Source organism: Astatotilapia calliptera, chromosome 19, assembly GCF_964374335.1.
Source record: "Astatotilapia calliptera chromosome 19, fAstCal68.1, whole genome shotgun sequence".
Lineage (NCBI taxonomy): Eukaryota > Metazoa > Chordata > Actinopteri > Cichliformes > Cichlidae > Astatotilapia > Astatotilapia calliptera.
In genome coordinates this window covers 25,568,331-25,595,668 of record NC_137440.1, presented here as the reverse complement: position 1 = coordinate 25,595,668, position 27,338 = coordinate 25,568,331, and the positions used below count along the sequence as shown (strand labels likewise).

General features: G+C 40.7%; 2 protein-coding genes across 12 annotated transcripts in view; one reads left to right on the top strand and one right to left on the bottom strand.

The window, feature by feature from the left end:
• Positions 1-5,316, top strand: part of luzp1 (leucine zipper protein 1) — a 48,075-nt gene extending 42,759 nt beyond the window's left edge. For both annotated transcript variants that reach the window (XM_026151239.2, XM_026151237.2), the window contains 2 exons: positions 3,683-3,952; positions 4,591-5,316. In XM_026151239.2, the coding sequence (XP_026007024.1) occupies positions 3,683-3,916 (234 nt within the window). In that variant the 3' untranslated portion in view covers positions 3,917-3,952; positions 4,591-5,316. The remainder of the gene's footprint in view (positions 1-3,682; positions 3,953-4,590) is intronic.
• Positions 5,317-13,327: 8,011 nt separating this feature from the next.
• On the bottom strand, positions 13,328-27,326 carry kdm1a (lysine (K)-specific demethylase 1a). Of its 10 annotated transcripts, none has more exons than XM_080293908.1 (22): positions 27,252-27,326; positions 26,994-27,033; positions 25,161-25,445; positions 24,665-24,833; positions 24,393-24,553; positions 24,237-24,315; positions 24,051-24,143; positions 23,825-23,931; positions 23,602-23,683; positions 23,193-23,287; positions 21,643-21,660; positions 20,650-20,792; positions 20,478-20,568; positions 20,252-20,386; positions 18,799-18,872; positions 17,772-17,883; positions 17,456-17,588; positions 17,165-17,352; positions 16,064-16,178; positions 15,759-15,886; positions 15,190-15,336; positions 13,328-14,851 (listed from the first exon to the last, which is right to left on the bottom strand). In XM_080293908.1, exons 3-22 carry the CDS (start codon positions 25,419-25,421, stop codon positions 14,651-14,653), a joined length of 2,532 nt encoding a protein of 843 aa, XP_080150034.1. In that variant the 5' UTR covers positions 25,422-25,445; positions 26,994-27,033; positions 27,252-27,326; the 3' UTR covers positions 13,328-14,650. The 10 variants fall into 10 exon arrangements, with proteins under 10 accessions (XP_080150034.1, XP_080150030.1, XP_080150032.1 ...); XM_080293904.1 differs by lacking the exons at positions 26,994-27,033; positions 27,252-27,326 and adding exons at positions 26,030-26,066; positions 26,745-26,820; XM_080293906.1 differs by lacking the exons at positions 26,994-27,033; positions 27,252-27,326 and adding exons at positions 26,030-26,066; positions 26,745-26,813 and having other exon boundaries at positions 24,393-24,526; positions 24,665-24,830.
• Positions 27,327-27,338: the final 12 nt, after the last annotated feature.

Here is a 27,338-nt window from a genome sequence, read left to right as displayed (position 1 = left end):
CTCGTGCACTTTTTAATTTTATTGTAGGAATTTCCCAAATCCACTGTGCGGTAGAACCTTGTTCATCATGACATTTCATGCATGAACTGGTCACTCGATTTGGATAGCAATTATGTGCAGAAATTACCCCAGTGCAATAAAAAATAAGTTTCTTCAAAAACAAAACTGGGCTTTGAAGCGTGTCTTGGAGCAAAGCCGATCATCTTTGGTTTGGATTTGTAGAATATTTCAGCGGTCTGAACTGCGTCCGTTCCCAAGAGGCTTGGATAAATACAGCTGTACTTAGGACAGTGGAAGGTTGGGATTAGTCTGTGTTTGCAGTGTCAGGGGTTGATAAAAGAGGGTTGTGTTATTACAAGGTTGCAGACGGAGCCGCTCTCAACATCATTAACTGACACCCCATCAGTTGTTATTCAGCTGGGTGGGCATCTGTGTTCCTCTTGATTCATCAAAGTTTGTTTTTGTTTGACATGTTTGCTCCTTGTAAAATTGTCTTTGAACCTTAAAATGATGAATGAAGAACATTTAAAAAAATCTAGTTTTTCTTCTAGAGATTTAAACATCAGATTGTTGTGACTATCTTTCATGCCCTGGTGATGGAAGGAGAGCAGACTGAAAATCAGCTTTCTGTGGACCAGTGAGGACATATTGGTCGATAGGCATTAAGGAGGAGAAAACACTCCCAATTCCTATAAGTACCCTCAGCACCCTGGGCAGACTGATAGCTTATTGATTAGCTTTCACTTTTGAACCTCATGTATAAATTATCTAGAGGTTATTTATAATAGAGACAGACAGACATCTTTTCCTCCAGTGAAAGGTCATGGTCATATCTAGTTTATCTGAACCAACACTTTAGCAGCGTGACTAAACTATCAACTGCTTTGGCTTGTAGTGATGGCATTTATCGAGACTCATTCAATCTTTTATCCTTTTAGAGCTTCTACGATGTTCAAATTTGTGCAGTGGCATCAGTTACCCTTTGTACTACAAGTATGAGCAGATGGCTTGATGGTTAGCATTGCTGCTAACAATAAGCATGCTAGCAAGGAAAGCTGAGTCAAGTCTGTCCCGTATTCAGTAAGTGAAAATAAAATAAACAATAAAAGGTGAATCAAATGGACCATTACGGCAAGGCTGGGATGGTCAATTTGGTAAAGTAAATCTGTTGGGCATCTTTCTTTGCCTTTAGACAACAATTCTGATGGCAAAAGAGCCAAACGGGACAGGCAAAAAAAAAAGAAAAAAAAGAAAAAGTTCTTTACCAATTTTAGTTAGTGCAAGAGAGTTTCCACCACCGTGCAGACTTTGACGTCGTCCATTTTGATGTGGCGAGCAATCAGCAGCCGTTGAATGGATGGAATGAAACGAGGGGTGAGGAGTCTTTTTCTGATGCTGTAATAATTTTCAGCGTAAAAGTCATCAGCCACCACTTCAAAACCTTGTACTCCCTCTTCGTCCACCCTCCGCCCGCGAACTTGTGCCGAGACTGCCGGTGCATTTTCCGCAGTCTGCGTCTCCCTCTTTGCTCATAAGAAAGAAGTTTCTATGAAGATTTAAGCTTTGTCAATTGCTAATTAGGACACAAGTTCTTGTTTTAAGTTTAGTTCGGGCATAGAGGGAACACCTTAGTTCTTAGAATTTTAGTAATTTAGTAATGATGTATGTCTTGATGTTTTTTGAAAAATAAAGTTTTGTTCATGGTTTCTCATCTATGTGGTGTTCCACATTTGACAGTCGGTCCTGCATGCTGCACAACAACATCCAATATTAAGAGAAGAAAAAAAAAAAAAAAAGCAAGGAAAGCTGTGTGTGTGCCACAGCTCCACAACACACGTTCACACATACACAGCCGCTTGCATTGCATTCCAAGCACACTTGATTTGAATTGCCTAACAGGCCGGCATTTAAATAGGGGTTGCTTGTTTTCTGTGGCAGTCACTCCACACCTTAGACTGCAAGAGCAGAATGTCTTTGTAGTACTTCCATCCCATTGTAGCAGTAGGAAACTTCAGCCTGCACTCGAATGAGCTGTGAATTTACGTTTGGCCAAGGAGCGAGGCACCAGAACATATTATACTGGCAGTAAAGTGTGGAGTCAAGAGTTGATCCACTGTTAACTGTCCTCCTGATTTTTAAAATCATTACCAGTGAGATTGTCGGAAGTTCCACCTCTTGTGAAACAAGTCATCAGCAAACAAGAAACCACAAACAGAAAAAGCTGATCTGGAAGAACTCGAATGCACTATTGTATTTATTTCACAAATCTGTTGGCCATAAGTTCATCAAAGAGCAAAATTCATCCTCAGACACACTTAGTCATATTTCAGTATTTTGGCCAAGATGCTCCTTCAGTTGGAAGCGCGGAGAGAAGCCATTCTCATGTCAGTGCCCCAGATAAAAGCTGAAGCTGGTTAAACAGCTATGCTGGCTTTGTTAAAAGGACATTCCTGGCCAGTTCTCCCTTGAAAATTTGATTAAATCTCGAGGGATTTACTGGGTGGGAAAAGGTGAAATAAATAAATAATCCTGAAAACGTAAAACTCACAAAAATACTGCAACATTTCCTGGTTTAGTCTGTACAAAAAGTGTAATTTGATGTGGACAAAGACTCCAGAAAAACCTGTTTCAACCTTCTTCTTTTTTTTTTTAGTCTGGCTTCATATTTTTCATAGATATGTGAAACTTTAGACTATTTCCCAAAAGTCAAACTAATTTTCTTAATATCTTAGAGTATGTGGCTTGTTCATTTGACATATAAAAGCTGGTCAAAGAGCAGCACTTTTGTGCAATGTGTGTGTATTTGGGGGGTTTTGTTGCAGGTTTTATTTAACCAAGCATTATTTTAATTCCACTGCCATGTGTTGTACGGTACAAACCTCCCGTTGGGTGTAGGAGGAACTCTACATCCATTTCGAGGAAAGTTCGTGAAAACTCCCAGTCTTGGAGCATTAACTTACCATAGAAGGAGAATATGCCACTTGACGGTTTCCTCCCACAGTGACTGAAGCAGGAAGTGACCACACTGAGCACACCCACTTTGGCAGCCTTCACTGGTGACTGATTTCCTGTCTCCCCCAGGAGACTGTGAAAGGCAGACCAGCAGGGCTCCATTAAAGCCAATTAGCAAGAATGCTTTCTAAAACTGCACCAGAAGCCAACTCCAGCCCACCAAATGTCACTAATTATGGTGCTTTTTTAAAAACTGAAATTACAGGAGTGGGGTGCTGTTTCTGTGTGCTTTAAGAACTGCATCGTCATCCAACTCTCGCTTTCTTAGAGAAGGGTTACTGAGGTTATGAGAGAGGACGTGCCATTGTATCCACCACAAACTAGAAACTTGGGGTTTGTTTTCTAGTGAGCCCGCCAAATTATAAATCTCTCAGCTTGGGGTATGTTTGGGGTTTTTGGTTGGGGATTTTTCCCCTGGCAGAAATCCACATGGCAGACTTTACTTGTCGCACACCAGTTAACATTAACGGCATGTAGTCAATGCCCGCATAAGACAAAGGTCCGAGCAAGGCCCCACAAAATGCCCAGAGCTCCTATAGACAAACTCCAGAGTTTGGCATTAAATTTCAGCAAAGAAATCCAAATTATTCCTCTTAAACTTGGAAAAGCGCTTATTTCGGATGCCAGTTAATACAACAGCCAGTTTTTAAATGTAATTTCTTTCTTCCAGGCTTCTGATAACTTGGACCCCAGTCCAAACCCGAGTCACAGCCCAGCCTCTTGGAGACGACAGATACCCAGTAGTGATCTGGGGACCTCTTACGATCGGATAAGCAGGACACCTGGAGCCTCTAGAGGAGGGGAGCCCTGGTCCAGTCGGGGGCAAGGCTTAGGAGCCAGAGCTGAGGGGAGGAGCGGAGCAGGAGGCAGACCGTGGAGCCAGCGTCAGTCAGAGCAACATTAGACCAAGTGAGGAGCAGGATTGAAGCAAGTGGGGCAGGTAGGAGGTGGCTGGATTTTCTTTTCTTTTAACTCCTGATAGTTAATTAAAATATACAATTATTAATTACCCCTTTTGGAACAGCGTCTCATCTATAAAGGGGCTTTCTCCTTCTATTTATATATTATCGTCATAGCGACAGTGATGAAATCTTTGCACAAGGCAGTTTACAAACTGTGCTGCAGCAAAATTCTCAAGTTTAAATATGCTTTTTTTGGTGACTTCCTCTGGAAAGACCAGCATAATTAGGGATAAATTATGGAAAATGAGAGAAAAGCTCACTTTGAACCCGGATAAGCATACAGTAACTTCATTTAGGATTGGAGACCTCATTCCTCCATCATACTAATGATATTCACATTTTACATGTACAGCTGATTTGCCGTAAAAGACTAAAAGACTGGAAATTAAAAATTGTGATTTAAATTGGAAGTGTACCAATGAGCTCGGTCTCAATATTTTTCCCCAATAATTGCTTGCAAATTATCTTGTTCTTTCTGGCAAACTTTCCACGAAATTATAAGGAAATTACAGACCAGTCATGTTTCTAACAAAGATGAATAGTTACGATAACATTTTTTAAAAATGAAGGATTAAATGTGTCTCTTTTCTATTCATTTTTTCCCCTCCCATAACAGCACTCCATTAAGCTCTCAACTGCAAAATAAGGGCCAAGCGCTAGTTTCCCATCAAATGACGGCTACATAGATCACCACCACCTCCAGCAGACAACAGTTTTGCAGCCACACTGAACAACAAACCACCGACCTGATGATGAGTGTACGCTGAGACATGGACGCTTCTTCCTATTCAAAACTGTTCCAGAAAAAGCCGTGCATGGAAGGTCAGCGCCTGTACAGTGTTTTTGGAGGTTTCCTCACCGGCCAGTGTATTATCTTCTGCTTCTTCTGTTGGATGTATTATAGTGTAATCCTGAAACTTGACAAGGGAGAGGCTGGCACGCTGCGCAGGGCTGGAGATTTTCCTGTGCGCCAGAGTTGGAGGAAAATAGACTCAAGAGAGTTTGTTACAGTAACCTCAGAGTAGCTGGAAATGTCACTTGTGCTTCAGAACTTCAACTTTTCTTCATCACTGAAAAGACGAACCCAATCCTCAGTCAACAGCAGCGCATCTTTCTCTCTCACAGGGCTGGATTTTCCCGTAGGATTCTCTATAAAACCAAACGATCGCTACTTTAAATGTGACCAAAAACAGGAAGCGAATTCCCCTCGGTTTTGTTTCAGACTCGTTTTTCCTTCTGAAAACCTTCATCCAATCCCATCCCGTCCCCCCTTCACCAAACACAAGCCATGCAAACGTATCCACAAAACAAGAAGCAAACACATCCACATTTTTAACGTTCGGTTTAATTTCAGCCCATATCCCGACTTTCCAGCACGCGGTAACCTCAAACTGGATTTAATTTGAGGTCTTAGATGCTGAATGAAGATTTGCATGTTTCTAAGTAATAAATGAAGAACACTTGAAAGATTGTGACTCAGCATGCTTAAAGGGGTTGCCGGTTGGCTGGATTTTTAGGTGCACGCACACACACACACACACACAAATACAAATACAGACGTACACACAGACACATTTTTCTTTTTTCTTTTGTCTTCACAGGCCAGGACCTTGTTTATGTTTTTCTGTTATTTTGATTCTTTTGTAATTCGCTTCCTGTTCTGCATCATCCTTTCGCTTTCTTCTCAACCGTGTCATTTGAAAAAAGAAAGTGGACTGCACGCAATGAAATGGAATGCACATGCAAGAAGAAAAAATAAATAAATAAAAAACAAGAGGATGGGGGGGTGGCATTGTTTATAACCTCAAACCATGACACAGTTTCCATGGTTCAGTATTTTACAGCTGTTGCAACTGTCCTCATCCATGTGTTTTGAAAGAGCCATAGCAAAAATGGAGTTTCTGTTTGAACTGAACTTTGGACTTTCGATTACCAGCAACCATGGCCTGGCAGGGTGGGACATTTTTTAGTGATGCCATAAGTAATGTGTACACACCAGTCATAGGAACGACCCAAGGGCGTTGGACTTCTAACCAGGAAGTGACAGTCCTGCTTGTACGTGACTTGGTTCGCCGTGCGAATCGTGCTAGTGTCTCTCTTTCTTATTTCTATAGAGGTGTATTATTTTGTTACGACGATAAACAACACCTGGTGGGTTGGTATGTTGGAGCAATCACTCATTGCCAGGGGCCACTACGGCGGAGACTGTGCAGTAGAATTCAATTTAGCCACCGGCCAGTAATAAAATGAGGTGTTTTTTTTTTTGTTTGGTTTTTTGCTGAGGTCATCAGAAACCCTGCTGACGTATTCAAGTTTCTCCATAAAGTCTATCAACAGGCACCGGCAGGATCTTGAGACCGTTGCAGAAGATTGACTGCAGAATGACAGGCTATGTAAACTTTTAATCCTAGAACAAAATTTATGAATGTTGCTCAGGAGGAATGCAGCTGAGAATGACCAATTGCTCGATGGCTTAATGCTCCGATCCAACACGACTGCATTCTTTGTCTCTCGCATCTGTTAAACTGTAGACGAGGGGGGGGAAAGAGAGAAAAACAGAACCATAACTGTGACAACTCTGGACCAAGTTCTGGATCTGTGAAAGAACTTGGGACTTTTTAAAAGCCTGCTCTTCATCTGGCTCCTCTGCTGTTGTGGATTTTAATGCTGTGTTGTCGGACCCTGCTGGGGATGATCTGGTTCACTTATTTTTTTTGTTTGTTTTTTTTTTTTTTTTTTTTGGTCTCCTGTATTCTACCAGCCACCATCAAGCTGTAATATTTATTAGTCTCCACATATGTGCAGGTTCTTTTATTGTGAAAAGATCTGCCTAATGGCAGGACCTCTGTCTGTTGCCACTTTGTCACTTTACAGTTTATGCAAGCAGGAGATTATATGCAATTAAACTGTCCCCCCCACCCCCACTGCAATATCTGTAACCATTTCAGCCGTCATCGTGTACAAAAAGAGGTGATGACTGTGTAAGTGAGAAGTTTGCTAGGTTAAAACTAAAAGTTTACCTTTAGGAGTGCACATTTTCACCAGTCTGTCTTTCCATTATGTTTACCTTCTTGCAGTAATATCTACAGCATGTTCGCCTGTGCCTTGAGATGCGGTATAAGAGGTAAACTGTCCCAACAAATTCAGACCATCGCACAATTTCCTTACACTTGCAGTAAACATAAATAACATGCAATACAAACATGTAAGGTTTTGATTTGTTCCGTTTGCATTTAATTGCATTTTTCTTTTATTTGAGAATAGTTTTGGTTGACATTGTAAAATTATTTTTAGGGGAAATCCTCCCTGAAACTGTTAAAGGACACGAGTCACGCCGCTGTGTGGATTTGACTGTCAGAGTCACAGGGTGCAGCGCCGCCTCTGAAAGGCTTGCTTTGTGACTAGCCGCCTCCGCCGGCTTTATGATGGCGCAAAAACGGACCAGACGCACTGTTTAGAGCTCTCAGTGCACAAGCCAAGACATGATGATCATGTAGTCCTCCTGTGCTCCCTCTGTTATTCTTCTACTTCTCATTTACCAAGAGAGAATGCCCTCTCGTCCCCAGTCTCTCATCTTTTCGGCCAATTTTAACTTTCCTTTTAGGATTTTGCTAAAAATCAAGTGTCCCTTCCTCCTCCCTCTGTTTCTCTGTATTTTCCTTAGATTCTCACTTCCTAAAAGGAAAACCTTTGCCCTAAACAGCAGTGATGTATGCTACTGGTGCAGAGGCTCGTTTTATTGAAGGCCAGAGGCCTGTCACCAGAAAATGATGGGCAGTTCCCTGAGTAGCTGAAAGGTGAAAGGTCAGGTCTGGGTCTAATCCTGTCTCTACATCTTGATTTCAGGGCTTCTAAATACAGGAGCGTCAAAAATGGCCAGCTTGGCAGTGACGTGCACATGATGATAATTAAAACATCCAGGGGGGGGTATCGAGTTTCAGTTTCTCCCACATATACACGTGCTCTTCTCTTAGTGCGTTTGTTGCTGTTGTTGATATGTCAGCGAGGGTTCTCATTTAAAGCTCAAGTGGCGTCTGCAGAGCCCTGAGTTGGCTGGAGGGCGTTTGTGGGTCAGGATGGTGATGCAAGCACCTGAGCCACAGCCCATTATCCTGCCTCATGGGCCATAAAGTTCTTGTTACTGTTTCCCTCCAATCCAACGTGATGCTCCACCACCGATCCCTAAGCAGCACCACTGTGAAGCATTTCTCCATCTGTGAGTTGTTTCTTTTGAATCTTTCTCGTCCTTTCTTTCCCTAAAGAGTGTTTGAGTTCGGGGTGGGGGTGTTCCAGCTGTCAGAAACTTTTTTACGATGCGTGGCAGGTTTCTCCTCCTCAAGGTCGGGTTCAAAGCAAGCCGGGCTGGGTAAAGGCCAAAGTTGAAACTATGCGATCCACCTTTCTTCCTTCTAAGGCCCCAATGTTCCCAAACGCTACTGCTAAACCTGATCGAACATCCACTCCATCCAGTGAGACTCAGCTGGACTGTCCCAGCATGAAGACCACCCGTGGCATCTGTGTGCGCTTATGTGATTGTGCAAAATGCAACTGCTCACAGGCGACAGGTCTTACTCAATGCTTCGGTGAAAGTTGGTGCAGTGTTAATATGGTGGAATGTACTAATTGGTTTTTGGGGGAGCTGCAGTGATAATTTCACAGGTTTTAAGGATTCCGGGGCTGTTTTCTTTTCCTGATGTCTCCTCTGATTTGTGATTGATGGTTGAATGTGGACTGAATTACAGCAATGGTGTAATAGCTGCTGTTTAAAAACAAAAAGAGGCTGCTTCTGCTTTCCTGCTAGGATACCAGCTAAAGAGTTAAGAGAAATCCTCTGAAGATGTGTTGGTATATCTATAAACATCCGTTATTTTGTTTTTCCTTTTATAAAAGTAGACTAGAATGTACTTAGTGGAGATTGGAGGAATGTTAGCAGGCCCTTGTCCTCAAATGCCTCCATTGTGAAGCCAGGGTTATGGTGTCATTGGGGTGTCACAGGCTATAATCTGCACTTAACCAGCACTTAAACAACTAATGCCCCCTTCAAGTCCCCCATTGTTAAAACGTTTTCTCTTCTGTGCCCCCAAAATTGTCCGTAGCTGTTTGCTGAATGTACCACAGCTGGTTATGTAGGGTTTATTATCTGTTTCTTTTCAAGAATCATCTCAGCAGGTAAAGGAAATTGGCATGCACTCAGTGAAAAATCATGTTTGCGTCTCAGCCTTTTAACAATGTGCCAAAATCATTCCACAGTATTTACAGTTTACAGAGATGGTGCAAAAGTTTCCCCAGGAGGACACGGTGTCTCTTAAGGTTCTGAAATAAAGGGGAAATATAAGTGAGGTTTGTCTTTTCTCTGTCATCTCTCCTCTTATGTATTTTTTTTCTCTTTGTTAAACAAAAGATGTCTTATTTTGGAATCTATATTGGATAGATTTTATTTAAGGAAAAACTAATTTTGTAAAGTGGGCCTTATTACTGAAATATATAAAGTATTTGTCCATCTTGACTTAAAGACTTTTTTGTTTTTCGAGGTAATGTATCTCCTTTTTCTTTGTCACACTCCTGGAGAGTTCTTCTTCATGTATTTTGTGCTTGGTAGTTTTAATGCAAGACGTTTCTCACAACTTGGAGACATGATGACGCACCGTGGATGAGGAAAAAGAGAAAGAGAGAAGCCAGCGTCGAGCGATGGTCTTTGAAGAGTGAGAGTCACGTGCGTTTTATCAGAGCTGAGCAGGTCTCCGATGTTGAGCGGTTCAACACGTGTCGACCCCTTTTCTCTTTTTTGGTTTCGTGTTTTCTTTTTAAATCGGGGACCATTCACTGCTCCAGCCTCTCGCTCATAAATTCAGGGTTTGTACATCTTCTGTGCTGTATGTTCGAAAGTGCTGCCAAAGAAAGAAGGGTGCAGGTCCCCAGACATGTGTATATATTGAAAACACACAATCTTAACAGGAACAATCGGATAACAAATTAAAATAATACATTTTTGTTTAACTGGATGTTCTCTCTCTCTTAACGCTGATTCATCCACATCTAAGAATTTCTGAACTGTACAAATGAGGCGTTTATTTGTTTGTTTATTTGGGTTTTATTAATAGATGAGTGTATATAAATGTGTGTGCAGAACAAGGAGACTGACAGACAGAGGTGTCAAACACAGACGTATATGTAATTAAAATCAGATCAAAATTGTTTTATGATTGATTACTGCTTCTCTGTGTCAGCAATGCCAGGCGTACTGTGTGGGGAGGCTTTTTTTTTTTTCTTTTCAATTTAAACTTAATACATTGTGCATGTTTTAACCTTTCTGTGGCTGGCGCACTCTGCATGTAGGTCTCTTGAAGCTGTACAGCAGACCATATGTATTCCAATAAAAATAAAAACCGACCTGTTTGTAAAGCGTCTCCGTGTTGGAACCTGTGTAAAAATGCAAACGTGTATGTTAATCTCGTTTTATGTTCTTTGTCCAACAAGCTCAGCAAGTTTTGATTTCATAGCGGTACACCCATTTTGTGCGTGCGTGGTGCGCTTGTGTGTGTGTGTGTGTGTGTGTGTGTGCGTGTGCAAGAGAGAATCCTGGTTTAAACGGAGTGGAGAGAACCGCACCTGATGGTATGCAAAATGAGCAGGGAGACAAATGAGGCAAAATTGGTCAGGTACAAAGGGGGGGGAAACCGCAGGCTGCTGTGGAATGCAAAGTCAGCACACACATCTTTCTCTTAAACAGCTACGCCTTGCTTTGTGAAAGCCAGCATTTCTTTTCCTGCAGCTGTAGGTTGCTTTGAAATAGCCCCGTCTTACTCAGTAAGTCACTCTTTTTATGATGATTACCATAAAAAGACCGAGTCTCAGTTATTTTGGAAATCATGGGTAACACTGGCTGAATCCCAGAGGAGTTGTAATTCCTATTCCTTTTCCAGCTTGAGCTGCATAGTGCCAGTTTTTTGCACCTCCAGAGTACAAGCCTCAACACGTTCAGTCGAGCTGCCAGGCTTTCAGGTGCAGGACTGAACTAAAGATGTCTCATATAATGTACCATAGACCAGGGATATCAAACTCCTTTTACATCACAGGATACATACAGCCCACTTCAGATGAATGAAATTCCCATTTCTGTCAATGTAAAGAAGTGTGACTACACATTTAATCCCTGCATAAGAATATATGTTAGCAAAAGAAAAAAAAAAAAGTGATTTCAACAATCATCTCAGTTTTTCTACCTGACAATGATATGCTGCTGTATTAAAGAATTAATATAATATATATATAATAATAATAATATAATTCAATAAAAAATACACTTTTATAGTAGATAGTGAAAACTGGAGTTTTTCTCTCTTATAATTGCTTATTTATTCATTATGCTCATTGGTGTAGTATGAATGTGTATGGGGCATCCCTTTAATCAGGAGGAAAAGCTGTGAAAGTTTATGAAAGTGCAGTTAAGTTCCAAATGTATGCCCTCCTTCACATTTTCCAAAGCCATCGAGTGTGCGGGGCCATTTCTGGCCCCCTGGCCTTATGTTTGACATCCCATAAATTTGTATAGATGGTGATTATGTAATATTGCTTTAAGGTTCAATCGTTCCATCAGCCACATCATTGGGTTTAGTTGCTTATTAATGCAAACATCAGCTGACATGGTAGCATCACATGACACAGGAGGGTTGTTAAACATCTTTGAGCTGATGGGAAAGCAACAGTAACTCTACAGACACTCGTTACAACAAGGGCATGCAGAGGACCACACTGGTTACTATTCCTGTCAGCTAACAATAAAAAACTGAGGTTACAGTTTACATGGAAGAACAGATGATAGGATCGGAATCTGCCCTACCAGCTCTGACCAGAGTGCACACATCTTCTGATGACTGCTTCCAACACGATAATGTACCATGAAGGTGTTGAGTTCACTGTACTCCGATGCACCTTTGGGATGTGGTGACTGTGCATCCAGTAAATCAAAAGGGGGACCAGTTAAGTACTGGTGAGATGTACCTTACGTGTCCAATGAGTAGGTGTTAATTGTGAAGATATTTTAAAATGTTTGACATGTCACAGTTGAAAAAAATAGTAACAGTTGCTTATTTCCATTCAGTTTCATAGTCCTAGTGTTAAAGAGTCACTGCTATTGTCAGTCACACCTGTGGTTTTGCTTCTGCAATGTGAATAAAGAGACAAATAGTCACATCTAGCAAACCCGCAGGAATCAAACTCATTGAAAGTCATGGGTTAACCTGCTGTTGTGGTTTTAATCTGCCCCACATTCAGATGGATGGGAGGTGGTGCCTGTTTGGACCCTGGTACTTCTGAGCCTCAGCTCTGATGGCTGACCTGAATTAGTGCTGTGAAGTCAGCCGTAGAAATGACTCAGTGGCACTCCAGGCGAGCGGAGGAGTGAAGCAGGATAGAGATCACACATTACAGCAGGTGTGAAAAGAAAACCGAGTGGGATGTTTACTGAGTGAACATGCAAAGGGTCAGAGGTCAATTGTGCAGAATTATATAAGTTTTAGAAGTGGCACTAGAGTGATTTTTATTTATTTATTTTTTGTACTTAATTTAGACAACCATGAGTGATGGGAAGATAATTCGTTGTACTGGTATTTAGTCATAAAAGTATACTAAAGGAGAGATGTGATGAACAGCACGTGGGAGGTTTTGTACCTGCATTAGCACACATTCCACCCAGCGGCTATGGAGCTGTAGTTACTTAAAGACTTTTATAATACTTTCTGCCTCTCTATAAACCAATCAGTTGATGTGGGCTACAGGCTATTATAAAAAATAACCTCACCAGTCAACAGTTACACACTGCTCTGAGTCTATGGTTTACCAGGGAGGTGAAAATATCTGAGTGCAGCAGTCCAAAACCCCAGCTCAAATTACTGTTGTTACATCAAACATCTCCTTTGGTCACGATAATAATAACCACAGCTCTGAGGAGGGGAAAAAAAGGCCCATGACGCTCAAGAGTGCATGGAAACAGAGGGGCACCGAGCCCTGAAACTTCAGAAAAAAACCTCATAGCTCAAGGCTGACCATTTTAATCTCCCCCTTCATTCATCAGATCCCCCACTATGTGGAGCTGCTGCCAGGGACCCTCATCTCTCTCTCAAAAACACAAACAGTACCACAGACCCTGGGAGGCGGCCAGACCTGCAATGAAGGAGGGTCACCGAAGGGTCAAAGCAGATGCAGCCATGTTACATGCAAATGAATGTAAAAGCGCAATCACGACACAGTTGCAGGTAGTAGAAGCTCAAGAAAAGGGGGGGATGAATCCTGAAATCTGACAATCTACACATTTAAATCTAAGATTTTCCCCCCCAAAAAAAGAGTCTTTAATATATGTCTTTTCTTCTTTTAATAAAAGAAACTGACAATACAAAAAAAGTGTTGATCACAATAAACAAAAAAGTTAATTCTTTGAATAGCTCTCTTTAACTTGTAATACAAGTCTTTTTCAATACACTTTCCAGCCTAAACAAATGAAATTTAACAGGCACACAGTTACAGTATATAGTAACATGTTAAGCTTTAAGACAACAAGACAAAAACAAAAGTCTTCTGGAGGAACAAAAGAACACATAAATAAGACATTCGGCTCTGATAGCTCCACATCGAATCACTCCAAGTACCGAAAGTAATTCCATGCCGGCAAATCTAAAACAACAACAACAAAAAAGATTTTTCCCCTCACGGTTCCCTAGCAACCCAGTCTATGTAGTAGGTCATATCCTATTCTGGTAGTAGTTTGTAGTTGTACTATCTGCATATTTTCACATTTTTCTGGGACCTCTTAAGAGCCAAACTATGTCTGAAGAAATGGTCTAAGGCAAAAGAATCTTAATTAAACGCATGTCCAGAAAACTCTAGAAGTCTCATTATTTTATTCTAATAGCAAAACTTATTGGGGGATTTAAAAAAAAATTTCATGAGCCCCCTTTTATTTTATCCACTACTTTCTATCAATCTGACGGCATCCGCACATGTCTGGTCACTTTTCTGTAAAACTCTGTCATAGTCGTCTATCTCACTAGGTCTGAAAGATTATTATGATAGATCCTTACTGGGGAAGTGTCTCCTGCATCTTTGTGATTTTATCAGCTCAGTGGAGACTATCCCACAAAGAAATAGCATGTACATAATGACCCTGTACCTAACACCGTTTCTAATGCAATTGAATGAATTTCACAATTTCCAAATACAGAAGAGAAATTTCTGTCTGTGTGGACAGGCACAGACACAAATCACCATCACTCTGGTAGGTTTTGAATGAAGCTGTGAGGAACATTAAGGTTTGCCCTAAGTTTGAATGCCATCGTTATTTATCTATCCATGTCTAAAAGGGACTTTAGACCTTACAGAGCTTTGACCAAGAGATTTATCTAGAGTGTGAAGGGAGAATTCACAGCAGATGGGTGTCACCTGTCCTGCCTGCTGGATGCTATACCCAGACACCACCCCTCATCAAAACCAACATTTCCTGTAGTGAGAATGCATCCGTCCCTGCTGTGTGTGACTAGATGCTGTCCAGAGTTTGTGTGTAAAAAGACCAATCCAGAAATGTCACCAGTTTATGGGTTAAACCTTGTTTTGTTTTTACATTTTAATCACAAATTGTCTTAGTAGATCCAGTCCTGAGTAGGAAGGAACTCAAGAGAAGCTTTTCAAACGGTGGCGGTGGGCGGAGTTTGCTGAGGGTTGCTGGTGCCAGTGGGAGTGGCTTGTCTGGGAAGTGTGTACATGGCACCGAGGAACTGATCTGCGATGCGGCCGGCCTCTCGAAGACCACTGAGGAGTGCCCCGTGAACTGTAGCGGGATAGTTTCTGATGGTGTGCTCACCAGCGAAGAAGAGACGAGGGACAGGCTGCAAAAGAAAAAAAAAAACGCTTTGAGATAAGCTTTAAAATGTTCCGCCGTTAGAGTTGGTTAAAAGTAGACGGGATTGGGAGGGTGGGGGTGGTAGTAAATTGTTGTGGCTCATCAGTCAACACATACATGCGACTTGTTCACATCAAATCAGCACACCAACATCAAAACAGCCCAAAAACATCTGTGCTGGGAATAAACCGCTCTGCTTTGGTTTGGTTGAATATTGTGGGCAACTTTTCCTCATTACTTTCTCGCTCTCACTCACTCACACACACAAACACACACACACACACACACTCCTGAATAATAAGCAGCCGTCTGCTGAGCACTTACCTGGGAGGCTCCTGGTATCGCTGGGCCAGGCGTGATGGGCTGCGCCATCAGGTCATAGTCATTGCCTGAAGAACCTGCTGCTACATATGAGTAGGATCCTCTCGCCCAGGGGTCGGCACGCCAGCGGGTGACCACAGTTTCCTTCGGCTGCCATGACAACACACAACAAAAACAGCACACGCTTTGTAAGAATTTTCCATGATGATATTAGAGGGACCTGTAAACAGCTGGATGGTGCACAGCTCCAACGCTGGCATGCATGCATGTGATTTTATCCCATTTGAAACCATAAGCAAATGATTTATAATGAAAGGTGGTTTGGATGCGACTCCCCCCCATTGCGGGCGCTTTCACATATGCTCGCTCTGTTAAGTTTTGCTGGTTATGGGGGTCAATTCAGGAATGAATTTGACATTCCACTTAAAGTATTGGAAAACTGAGAAAACCCAAATGTTTGAGCTTGAAAAAAGCCCCAACCACTACTTCACTGGAGGCTTCAAACATAATATTAAGATGTGTCTGATCAAAACTAGGGGACAGAACAAAAGACGACACACAAAAGGCTCTACCTGTGGCACAGCGCTACTTCCAAATATTCCTTTAAGGATGGCCAGGCAACGTCCGACTATAACGTCATCACTGATGTTCTCCATAATGCCAGCAGCCTCGCCAGCCATCAGAGCGAGCAGGATCGGGGCTAAAAGAAAGAGTCACAATTCGTTATTTAGACCAAAATATGGTTGGGGTTTTTTGGTTTGTTTTTAAAGAAACAAATTACTCATATGAACAGCTCTTAAGTAAACGTAAAAGCCCTTAAGAAAGTACTGAAGCAGTAATAGCATCAACGGCTAGAAATATGTGATGTGTACACCACCTTTGTAGAGGTTCCAGAAAAGGAATAGTTCGCCCCGACTTGCAGTGGTGGAGCCGACGTGACCGAACAGGTTAACGCTCGGATCCCAGAACACGCGGTCAAAACACAGCACCACCTTCAGAAACAGGGAGGGTGATAAATTAAGAACAGTCACCTAACAATCAGGCAGCTTATTTAAGACAAAACTCAATAATTTGTGAAGTACATCTAATGCTCAGCACATTGACAGCTCAGAATAGGTTGGGCCATGTGAATGGTAGAGCTCCTCCTGCTGGAGTAACTGCGCTAGTAGCAGCTCAGATTGCATAATAATGCAGTACTCTCCTCTGTGATGCAGCAGAATTAGAAAATAAAGTACTCTGCTGCGGATGATGCACGACAACAGAGGGAGTAGAGGAGCTGGTGGGGGTCAGGAGTGACGCAGAATGAGCACTCTGATCGGATTACTAACACGGGGCAAAAAGCATCTTTGGTGTGCACGCCATCCAGCTTTGTTCCACCTACACATACATGGCTCTCCTCTAGTCACCACTCATCATCTTCCAAACTAACACGAGGAATAGAACAACAATAGCATAGACATATATAGAGAAAATTGGAATCCTAGACTGATTTATGAAATTAAATAAATAAATAAATAAAAAACACAAAAGAAATCAGCTCACTACAGCAGAAGTGCAAGCTTAGCAATTTGAGCGCAGAATAACAAACCCCTCGGGACTACAATCAATAAATCCTGAATAATGATTTTGCTTTAAATGCAATATCCCTCCAGCAGCTGAAGGTCAGGTTTTCAGCATAATTATGCTGCAGCAAAAACAGAGGGTCATCTCCCTGAGAAACCAGCTCCTCAGTCCTGCTGAAAACACGCTACATGATTTAAAATAGCTTGAGCGCTGAAGCTGAACATGACAACATGTGTTAGGAGTCAAGCAAAAGTTGGGCACATCACATGTGTTACCCCACTGTGAATGAGTTTAAAATTAAAATCTTTGGACTCCAGCATAAAAATGCGACTCCGTTTTTATGAGTAGAACCTAAACAATGCAGAGTTTATCCTTTTCACTTTAACAAATGCTTATCCATATATTTAAATCCAACCTTGTTGAGGTTGCCGAAACCCATCCTCTGTATAGCTGATGTCTTCCACTCTGGCAGCGGGGGAACAAATTGGACTGCAGGGGGCTGCTGCTTCAGCACCCCGAGGGGTAGCGTGCACAGCACAGCGTCACACTTGTAGATGAATGTCTGAGTCGTGGAGCGAGTGTTCACAGCTATAACCTCACAGCCTGCAGAATCAACAAGAGTGCTCCTTAAACATTCTGCATTTATATGAACTGCAATACTGAGTTCCTTCAGTTCCACTTTTGCCAAATGACATAAGACACATACCAGATGCTGTATATCGGACCTGCCGCACCGCTGTGTTTAGTTTGATGTCCAGGCCCTCAGCCAAGGCCACAGGAACACACGAGTAACCATTTCTTACTGTTAAGTGGCTGCCAGTGAACTCAAAATCATCATCCTGTGGAAACATTAATTTAACATTTTATGTCAGCACAATAATAAACTTCCCCAAAAGTATTTCAAAGCAACAATAGCTTATTGAGCATATGAAAAAGCCAAGAACCTCGACTGTCTTCATTAAAACCAACCGCAGTCTTGCATTGCACAGTTAAGTCTTTTCAAAATGTGTTCGTGTACATACCTGATCCCAGTGCTTGAGAGAAAGGGTGGAGAGGGGTGTAGCGTTGGCAAACTCCAAGTTGGCAAAGTGCCAGTCTAGGATCTGCCGATCCCTGGATGACAGGTAAACATCACTGTGGGAAAGAAGGGGAAGGCAATGAGAAGTGAGGTACACTGACAGCTCACGCTAACTCAACTCAGGCTGCTCTTTCAAATGAAATTCTGAAAGAGTTGGGATGCTGTGTAAAATACAACTAAACACAAAAATATAACTAAAAACACAAACCCGTTATCTGATAAACTGATAACAGATAGAGCCCTTTCTACCACCGTGTCCGTTGATTTTTGGTCTTGTCTCATGCGTGCAGAGACGTTTTGGAAACTGCTGAACCTTGTGGTGCTCATTTTTACTTTTCTAACTCTGCCTCTTTAAAAAGCTCTTTTTATACCCAGGTTACTGACGCGTCGCCAGGTAACCCAATTCATTTTCTTTTTAGTAACACTTACTTTTCCCGCCTTTTGTTGCCCTTTCTCTTATAAATACTGCTTCATAAAATGCAAATCAGTGTAATCACTTTTTATTTATGTCTTGGAAAGCGTCCCTTAATTTTTCGTGACTGGGTTTGTATTTTTAAAATATTTCTTTAAACACACAGTGTTGTTTATTTAACCAACAAATTTCACTCAATCCATATTTAGCAAATGATGCTTCAACATAATCAGTCCAGTATTTTTACTTGTGAAAGCCGCTGAAGATTTACATCAGTAATGACATCGCAGGTTAGTGTTGCAAACCCAACTGTGACTTTCATTAAAGGACCAAAAAACAATTGCTTAATAATAAATCACCACTGTAAACCTGGAAACAGGATTTACTTTGCCACTAAACACCAAAGTGGTACAAAGTACAGCCAACTCTGGGTATTTGTTCTAGCTCAGAACTCAAATGTAAAAACAACATCTCAGTGTTTAGAATCGTTTTTTTATAACCCCCCCCCAAAAAATCCAAATCCTGTTGGGGTTCTTTGGGATGGAGGGTGGGGTCTTACCTGGGTGGATTTGCTTCCAGCTCTTGGAGTTTCTCTTCAAGTTTGACCTGCATCTCCACCAACTCATCATACTCCTACAAACAAACAGCACAGTCATGTAATGTAGATTTCATTCAGTGTCACAAGGGATCACAATCACAGTGTAGGACACTTCTTATGCTTCCAGATACTGGGAATATTATCACAAATACATGATTTTTAAAAGTGTTTTTATAGTCTGGCCTCGATCACTATCTTAATAATTTTTTACTTCAGCTTGCATTTAGTATGCACTTCAGGACCCAAAATTAGCAATACACCAGTACTTCTGTCAAACAACAGACTTTTGGAGATTGAGTTTCACATGCATGTACATGTGTGTACACGGTACACACCCTGAGGGTTTCAGGTCATGCAGAAAGGACACGCAGCTTTGACAGAAAGAGCTGACTTAACCTGTTCAGTTCACCACAAGAGAAAAAACTAGGACAGTGCAAAGTCTGGTATTACCACGTAGCAGTCGAAGCTCCAGGCAAAGCTACATTAAGTCTTAAGGATCCCTCGCCTCTAAACTAGCTGACCTGAGGAAACACAAAAAGTGGCAAGACTACCACAGAATCTCTCAACAAAAAGAATTTCACTGGCTTTAAAATCTTGTTCTACAGTGCAGTCATAAAAGAATATAATGTGCATAAACACACACACACTCTCTTAAAAGCCAAGTCTGTCTTGCTAAAAGTGTATGTATACACATGTGCAGACAGAAAGACTGTAAGACAGTGATTCAAACCCTTGAAGTGGTCTCTCAGAGAGCGGATGGGTCGCAGACAAATCCAGTTCAGATACCAGCTGTGTTTAAACTAAATCTTCCCCTTTAAATACACACACAGCAGTAGTGGAGGTGATTTATCCTCACCAAAAATAAAACAGCGGCACTCACTCTAATATTACGTCCAACTGAGGCATTAAACCACTTAAACACAGCCTGTCTGGTTTACTTAGACAGCACAGCATTAAAATTCTGCGAGGCATCCACCCTGAACTAGTGGTCCATAAAATATCCCCTTCAGATGATAGTACTTCTTTAGCACTATAATACTCTTAAAATCACTTATTAAATATTGAAAGTTCTTTCCTACACACTGTGGTGGGTCAACTTCCCGACCAATGAATGAACCTTATAATAAACCTAGAATGTCTAATACTGCCTCATAGTAGCTCAACCTACAGAAAATAAAAACAAAACACAGACACTATGTGACACTAACAAAAGTGTAGGATAGTGTAAGGAGTTGTAGCTATAATGCTCTTCTATGACACTGATTAGTGATTTTTGGATCATATCCAACCATCCATCCTCTTCCCCTTATCCCATGTGAAATACATTTGCTTTTGATCTGAAATAGTGTTAGACTGGCGATCTGTCCAGTGTCTATTTTCCATTTCTCAAAAAACAAACAAACATCGAACTTACTTTGCAGAGTGCGGTGAGGTCTCTGTGCTTGCTCTTCACCAGGAATTCAGCTGTGATATCTCTGGGGGGTTTTACTTCACTTGCTTCTTTATACTGCTGATGGAGCTCCTTAACACGTTCCTTAGTGGATACCATCTGAAAGGTGGAGAAAAGAGTTGAGGTAGGTAAGCAGAGCGAGGGGAAGAAAGTGGCAGCTAAGGAAATTGATAAAGTAATTTATGCTCACCTTATTAAGAAGATCCCTGAGCTCTTCCTGAGTCTTCACAATCTTCTTCCAGTGTTCTATCTGCTCATCTTTTACATGCTTCTCCTGCAGCCTACACACATACAGACACATTAGAGGTGTATTCAAGTACCTATAAGCATCTTTGATACTGATACCAGATTCTGTTACTCACTGTATGACCACCTCCAAAGCCTGACCCAGAGACACTGGTTTGTTATTGAGGAAGTTAAAGTCCAGCTGGTGGCTGAGGTAAGAGGTGGCCTCCAGCAGTCGGTTGAACTCTTGCTCCACCATCTCATCTTTTTCTTTTGGTACCTGGACACCCAAGCAATCGCATGAGGAGAATTTCTCATTGGTGGCATTTAAAAGACAGCATAATAAAAGTACAGGCACACGAGACATGGCACTAGTCAAATAAACAAAACTACACTTAACTCTTTTGATGTTTAGGAATAATGGAATCAATACTGACAAAAAACTTTGATTCACTAATAAAAGTTATTCATGTCTCCTTAAAAAATACTTAGAAATATTACAGTATTTGATGCCTTGATAAACATGCAGAAAGAGATTTATGACATGTTTCAAAATCACAGAACACAGACAATGCAAGAAAAGAGTTAGATCTATGGCTAAGCATTAGTAGAACACATTACACATTATGATTGGGGTGAAACACATGAGGATGCTGTACATTTATCAAAGAATGGAGCTTTCTTTATTTGATTTGATTAATGCATTGAATATTTTTCACAGCCAGCCTCGTCTACTGCAATTTAGTAGAAACATAGCCAATGATATAACTAGATTTTCTGCATAGCATTGTTATTAAAATGAGCTAAAATATCGTGTTTGTAATGCGTTTTTTGCTAACCAAAGTTACTTTTTCACAAATTGAAACCAGAAACATTTAAACTGATTTCTTATCAACTCACTACTTTAAAAAAATAAAGGCTAAAAATGTTAAATATAGTGTTTTGTCATTTTTTATCCAAACACAAAAGTTAATGACACTTTGCTTATTTGCTGTTCTCTTTAACTACTACAGGGATTTAAAAAAAAAGTTACATGATGTGAAGCTCAAATGGATGAGCAGCAATATTTAGTTCTAAAATTGGTTAAAAAGGAAGTAAGAGAAATAGTATGCAAATAAACAGATACATACACTTGTGCACCGTTCACCCTTTAGTAGTTCACCAAAAAGATGAACATGGCAGGAGAGAGGGGAAGAGAGAGACAACATATTAAGTAAACATTTTCAAAGTCAAACGGTTTTGCACAAAAGTAAATCATGTACACTTAATTTGCCTTTTCCTGCAGGGGGGGAATTAGTTACATGTGACTGCTTCAAAAGATTTCAAAATAGAGCCTTGAAAAGGATCCTAAACATCCTACTAATGTTGCTGCAGTTTAATGGGCAGAACACAAACTAAAGGGGGAAAAAACAATTTAATGACATTAGGCTAGATCCGTTTCTAGGCTGTTCAGTTCCTAGAGGAACTAGAGCTGTTGTTGATCAGACGCAACAGTATGTAGTTAAAAACTCTACCACCATGTTTCGGTGAATCTTTGAAAGCCATAAAAGGGACAAGTACCAGCTAGGAATGCAAACACAGCACTTTAATGCCAAGAGTTCACCTTTTCTGCAAGCATCAAAAGAAAGAAAAGAAAAGAAAATCCTAACAGAATGTTCTGGTTTACACATCTGTACATGTTAAAAGCAGACTCTGTGGCGCTTCCGACATTTATGCATGAATGTGTCTAAAAGCATGGCCATACCCTCGTTTAAGTTACAAGTGCAAACACACAATCAATTTCAACAAACTCAGAAACCACTGACTTGTTGTTGGACATAATAAAAAGACTCATTCAAACATTCAGAGTGAACCACCAGACCCACAATCAGGAACAGAAATCAAATAAATAAACCAGCATGGAGGTGGGTTTTGAGCAGTGGTTATCAAACTGTGGGGGATGATGGGGAACAGCCAGGTGAGAAAAAAAACATAATAAATTGACCCTGTGACGCACGGTGAAGCTACTTTGTGATTTGAACCCTTTTGTTAGTAACTGATAAAAATTATGGCTTCCCACGTGTTTGTTTTCACGAGACATTTGCCAACTTTAACCACATTTCCACATCAATTACTAAATGATTAAAGCTGCAAACGATTACAAAATCATCTCCTAGAGTTAGGTAACCCAACAGAAATCATGTGAAATGACCCCAAGAAAGGCATTCATTGAAAAAATCTTCACAAGACCACTGAGCTGAAACAGAAAACACAGACTTTAACATGTCTACTGAACATTGTGTGGGTCTGGTCTGGAGCTATGGCAAACATAAGTTGTACATGGAGGTTATCTGTGTTATTATATCAAATGGTTCACATAGTTCTGTTACCATCACTGGGAATGTTTAATGGGTGTGTCAGTATGAACAGCAGCATGGTTGAAGCAAGCAGACATATTTCACACATCAGCATGCATGCCTCTATTGCTGTTAGCCTATTGCCACATCGTGGTTTTGTAACAAAATTTGGATTTTTACAAAAAAAAAAAAAAAAACAACAACAAACACACACAAAAAGTTTGTTATTAAAATTAAGTCAAATATATATTTACAAATATCTTAGGAGCCCCACTGAGTTTTGCTGCAACAGGATAATAGACAAGAGCCACCTCAGTATTATTAAGATCATTCATTGTACTTACAGCCTGTCCATTGGCTTCATATAGTGGACACTTCTGTTTGATCTTGGCTAGCTCCATGTTAACCTGCTTACTGACAACTGCCATAGGATTTCCTCCTGAACAAGTGCACACACAGACCCAAAATACAATGACATTACACAGGCTGTTATTACCCTCTACAGGTTAATCAAAGTAAAACTAAACCAATATAAAACTATAATTAAAAAATAGCTCTCTTAACACTGTGATCTCAGATCATGTGACACTAAAAATTATTTGCATCTTGAACACATGAACGCTTCTGAGTTTTGGAGTATTAGGAATTGTATACTAAAATATATACACCTCTACAGCACACAGATGCTAAACACTTACTAAATGCAAAAAATGATTAACTTCAGCATCTCAACAAAAAGAATCTGATTCTTACCCAGCCCTGTCACTACCATGGCTCCAAGATCTGCAACATAGTTGCCCTTCCTGAATGTGGCCACTCTGCCTCCAACACGGTCCTGCATGAAAAGATTAACATTTCAAAAAGAAATTTAAAAGTATACATGAATAGAATTTAGAGGCTTGTTATAGTGAGCATTTTAAAATCTCAAATGACTTATACCAACATCTGATTAACAGAAATACTGTTAGTAATGTACCCTGGCTTCCAGCACAGTAACATCCATCCCAAAGCTCTGCAGCTGCCGGGCTGCGGCCAGGCCAGACACACCTCCACCAATGACTATAACCTTCCCAGTCTTCTTTGCTGCAGGACAAGGCAGTATTTTATTTTTCAACTCAAAGTCATGTAGAAAACATAAAATGTACCAAAATTAGGTTAATTGCTAGTGCTATTTCAGCAGTAGAATAACTGGATGAACTTACTGGGTAAAGGCTTGACCCTCTTGTAAATACCAAAGTTAATGAGACCATGCCTTTCCAAGTAACTGTGTATCCTGTGGACCAACACAGCATCACCTACAAAGAGAACAAATGGACATCAAATTTCTCTTTCTGTATGAGGACAAAAATAAAAATAATGGGGAAAAAGTGTTTTATTTAATTCCTCACTGTTATATGGAGCTTCAAGCTGCTGCGCTGTGGCCTCAAAGGTCAGCTGTATTTTAGGGTTGTCTAGCCACAGTTGGAGCTGGATGAGAATAACATGAATTACAGTACTGCCCTTTATCTAGAAACTCAAATTAATCCATTTATATGAATACATACCGTGCGGTTGCGAATGTACAGAAAGACCTTCTGAGTCTGTTGGGGACCACTGATGATGTCAGGGAAGCAGGCTGCTTCCTGGGATGTCATACGGTCATGAGGAAGACGGCTCTGGAAAGCAGCACCTTCCAAACCTAAAAATAAACACGCATATTTCTTTTCTGTTGAAATGAAGTCTAAGATCAGTTTAACAGGCCACTCAGTTAAGAATTGCAACCAATTAGCAGAACATGTCTTCTTTTACTGCTCTAACATGCAAGTGTTTCACACACCAGACGGTTCATCTGGTTCACTGTCATTCTCTTCCTCCACAGGTGGGGGTGGAGGAGGGATGACCTGCTTCCTTTCTTTCTCTGCTTTGGCATTCCTCTCCTCCTCTGAGTAGTATTCATCCTCCGAAAGATTAGCCAGGCTTTCGTCCATCTCGCGGTACTCCACCTGCAACAGTAGGCACAATAAAAGCATCATTAAAACCGGCGTTTGTGTAAATCGTTCATTTACTCCCACTTCTCTTAGAAGTGCTGAAACATTTCTCAGGCATAACCAACAACTGCCAGAAATATCACACTGTAAACACTGGGAAACAACTGCCACTTCTAACTTTTCACGGAGGTGCAGACGCAGAAAAATACCTGTGTCTTGGGATAATGAACACTCCTCGGATAATGAACGCTCCTGAAGCACAGAATATAATCAATTCTCATGATGCCACAATAAACTTATTTCCTTTCCTTCCCTCGTGAGCATCTATAAACCTAAAATATTTACTTTTGCTCGCTTGCGTCGACTCGTCCTACGGACTTCAGCAGAGTCCTGATCTGCCCCTCCGGGGCCTGACTGGTGTGACAAAGAGGCTCCTCCATGTTCCCCACTAGGGGAAGACCTGTCCTTTTTCTTTGAATCCATAGCTCCAGCCACTGAGGCTGCAGATCCCGTCTGGATGTCAGAACCCGGGACCCTATCACCTCCCGCTGCAGAAGACGAAGAAGAGGAGGAGGAACCCGCATCTGATTTCTTGCTAGACAGCATTATGGAGGATGTTGGAGGCCTCTCCTAAACAAAAAAGGGAACAGGAATGAGATGTACTCCTTAATGATGATGCTTACAACAACAAAAAGTGAAATGGTTGAAATTTAGATGTTAGCAACAGTGTAACCAATAATAATAATAAAAGAAAATATTGGATGAACATGATGATGTGGTTTTGAGCACTGGGTAAATAACTGTGTGCACACATTACTGCACTTATACTACTGCAAAATATATGAAAATTAAAGATTTACTTTAAAGCAACATATAAAAAGTACAAAATCCATAGGGATAAGAAACAATGCACAAGGGCCTGCAAGTCTTTGCACCGTCAGTCCAAAAGCCCTTGTAAGTGTAATTCTCAGTAATTGAAGGTTTGGTTAACAATTATTTTTCCATCATAAACATTTGAACATCCTCCTGCCATTTGAAGCAAGAACTGCAAAATACTGCCTGGTGTTTGAAAATACATCATCCCAAAATAAAGACATTAATTCGTGTTTTTTTTATTTCTATAACTGGATGATTTAAACAATGTTGCGTGTGCATGGATGTCATGACTTTATGAAATGAGGGCACCAAGGTACAGTAACCTTGTCTTGTTTTACCCATTTCTCCGTGCACCTGGTAATATCCATTCAAACACTAAGAAATAAAGACAGAACCAGAAATATGGTTACGAACAGGACTGTTTGATATCGGCCTTTTGTGTAATTTTAAATTGATTTTAACTTAGCTAAATTACTTCGTAAAATACTGAGACCCTGCGTGGGACGAAGGTCTTTCACAATGTCTGTCGATCAAGTCGAGATATCTCCTGAAGAAAACAGGAAATGGCTTGCCGTTTGCCCGTCTGTATCCTACTTTCTGATTAAATATGCCCAATCCCGTTAGTCAGGAACCGTCTTTCTCTGACTTGTTTCAGCTAGCAAGCTAACGACAAAACTAGCTTAGCAATCATTTGCCAACAGCAGGTTTTCTTCTGTTCAAAGCCTTAAATGCACCATATGAATTTCATATCGTAACCATTTAACGCTACTGCTAAACACGCAATGTACTGCAGCCATATAGATTTAACTGAATTTAATATATTCCTTTCTAATTTCTCATTGGCGACCATGCTAGGTTAGCCAATGCTAACAATAAGCTCCGGCTAGCACCAATGGTAGCATAAGAGCACGTACGCCGGTTTGTTTGGAAATTAATGCGTATTGATACACTGTTCGCGAAATCGTTTGCAAACGTTCTCACACTACTCTGCACTACACTGCTACTGTTTTAAGGCAACCGGAAATTATAAAATACTGAAAATATTAATAATACCTCTCAATCCCCCAGAAGATGTCAACACAAAGACTCCACACTATTAGACCTTGCACAACGAACTTCTCTGTGATTGGTGAATGGAAAACGTTACGCAATTGCCGCCCTGTGTAGTTAATGGTTGAGATAACTGCCAATCTAAAACAATGCCGAGCCTTTGAATAGCTCCTACTGTTACTGCCATTACTCGAGGGCGCTTTTCGTGGTTAAATGGATCATAACTACTGCAATGGATGAAATATTGTTTACCTTTAGATATGAACACTATGTTGGTGCTCTGGAACAGCTTCTGAATCCAGCACGGAAAGAGCGTTTTAAAGAAAAAAAAAATCATTTATTACTAAATTACAGCATATGTTATACTGAGTCAAAATTACAAGTCAGTTTATCATTTTTTTTAATTAAGTCAGCCTTGTAAAGCCTGATTCAAAAAATATTTGTTGAATAAAAGTAAATCATATCAGTTTGCCCATTTCGGTTTTAATTTGCATAATTTTTGCTACTTACGGCATTTTTTGTGGAGTTTATTCACACAAATCTCAAATATGATACCCTCGGAGTTTCAAATTTGCATAGGCCTAGTTGACATAGTTC

Coding starts and splice junctions, on each gene's coding strand:
- kdm1a (XM_080293902.1), bottom strand. CDS start 26,059: ATGGATATTACCAGGTGCACGGAGAAATGGGTAAAACAAGACAAG. Junction 23,932..24,050: donor GAGGGTCAAGCCTTTACCCA/GTAAGTTCATCC, acceptor CTTGTCCTGCAG/CAAAGAAGACTGGGAAGGTT. Junction 20,387..20,477: donor TCAGGGATCTTCTTAATAAG/GTGAGCATAAAT, acceptor TCCACCTTTCAG/ATGGTATCCACTAAGGAACG.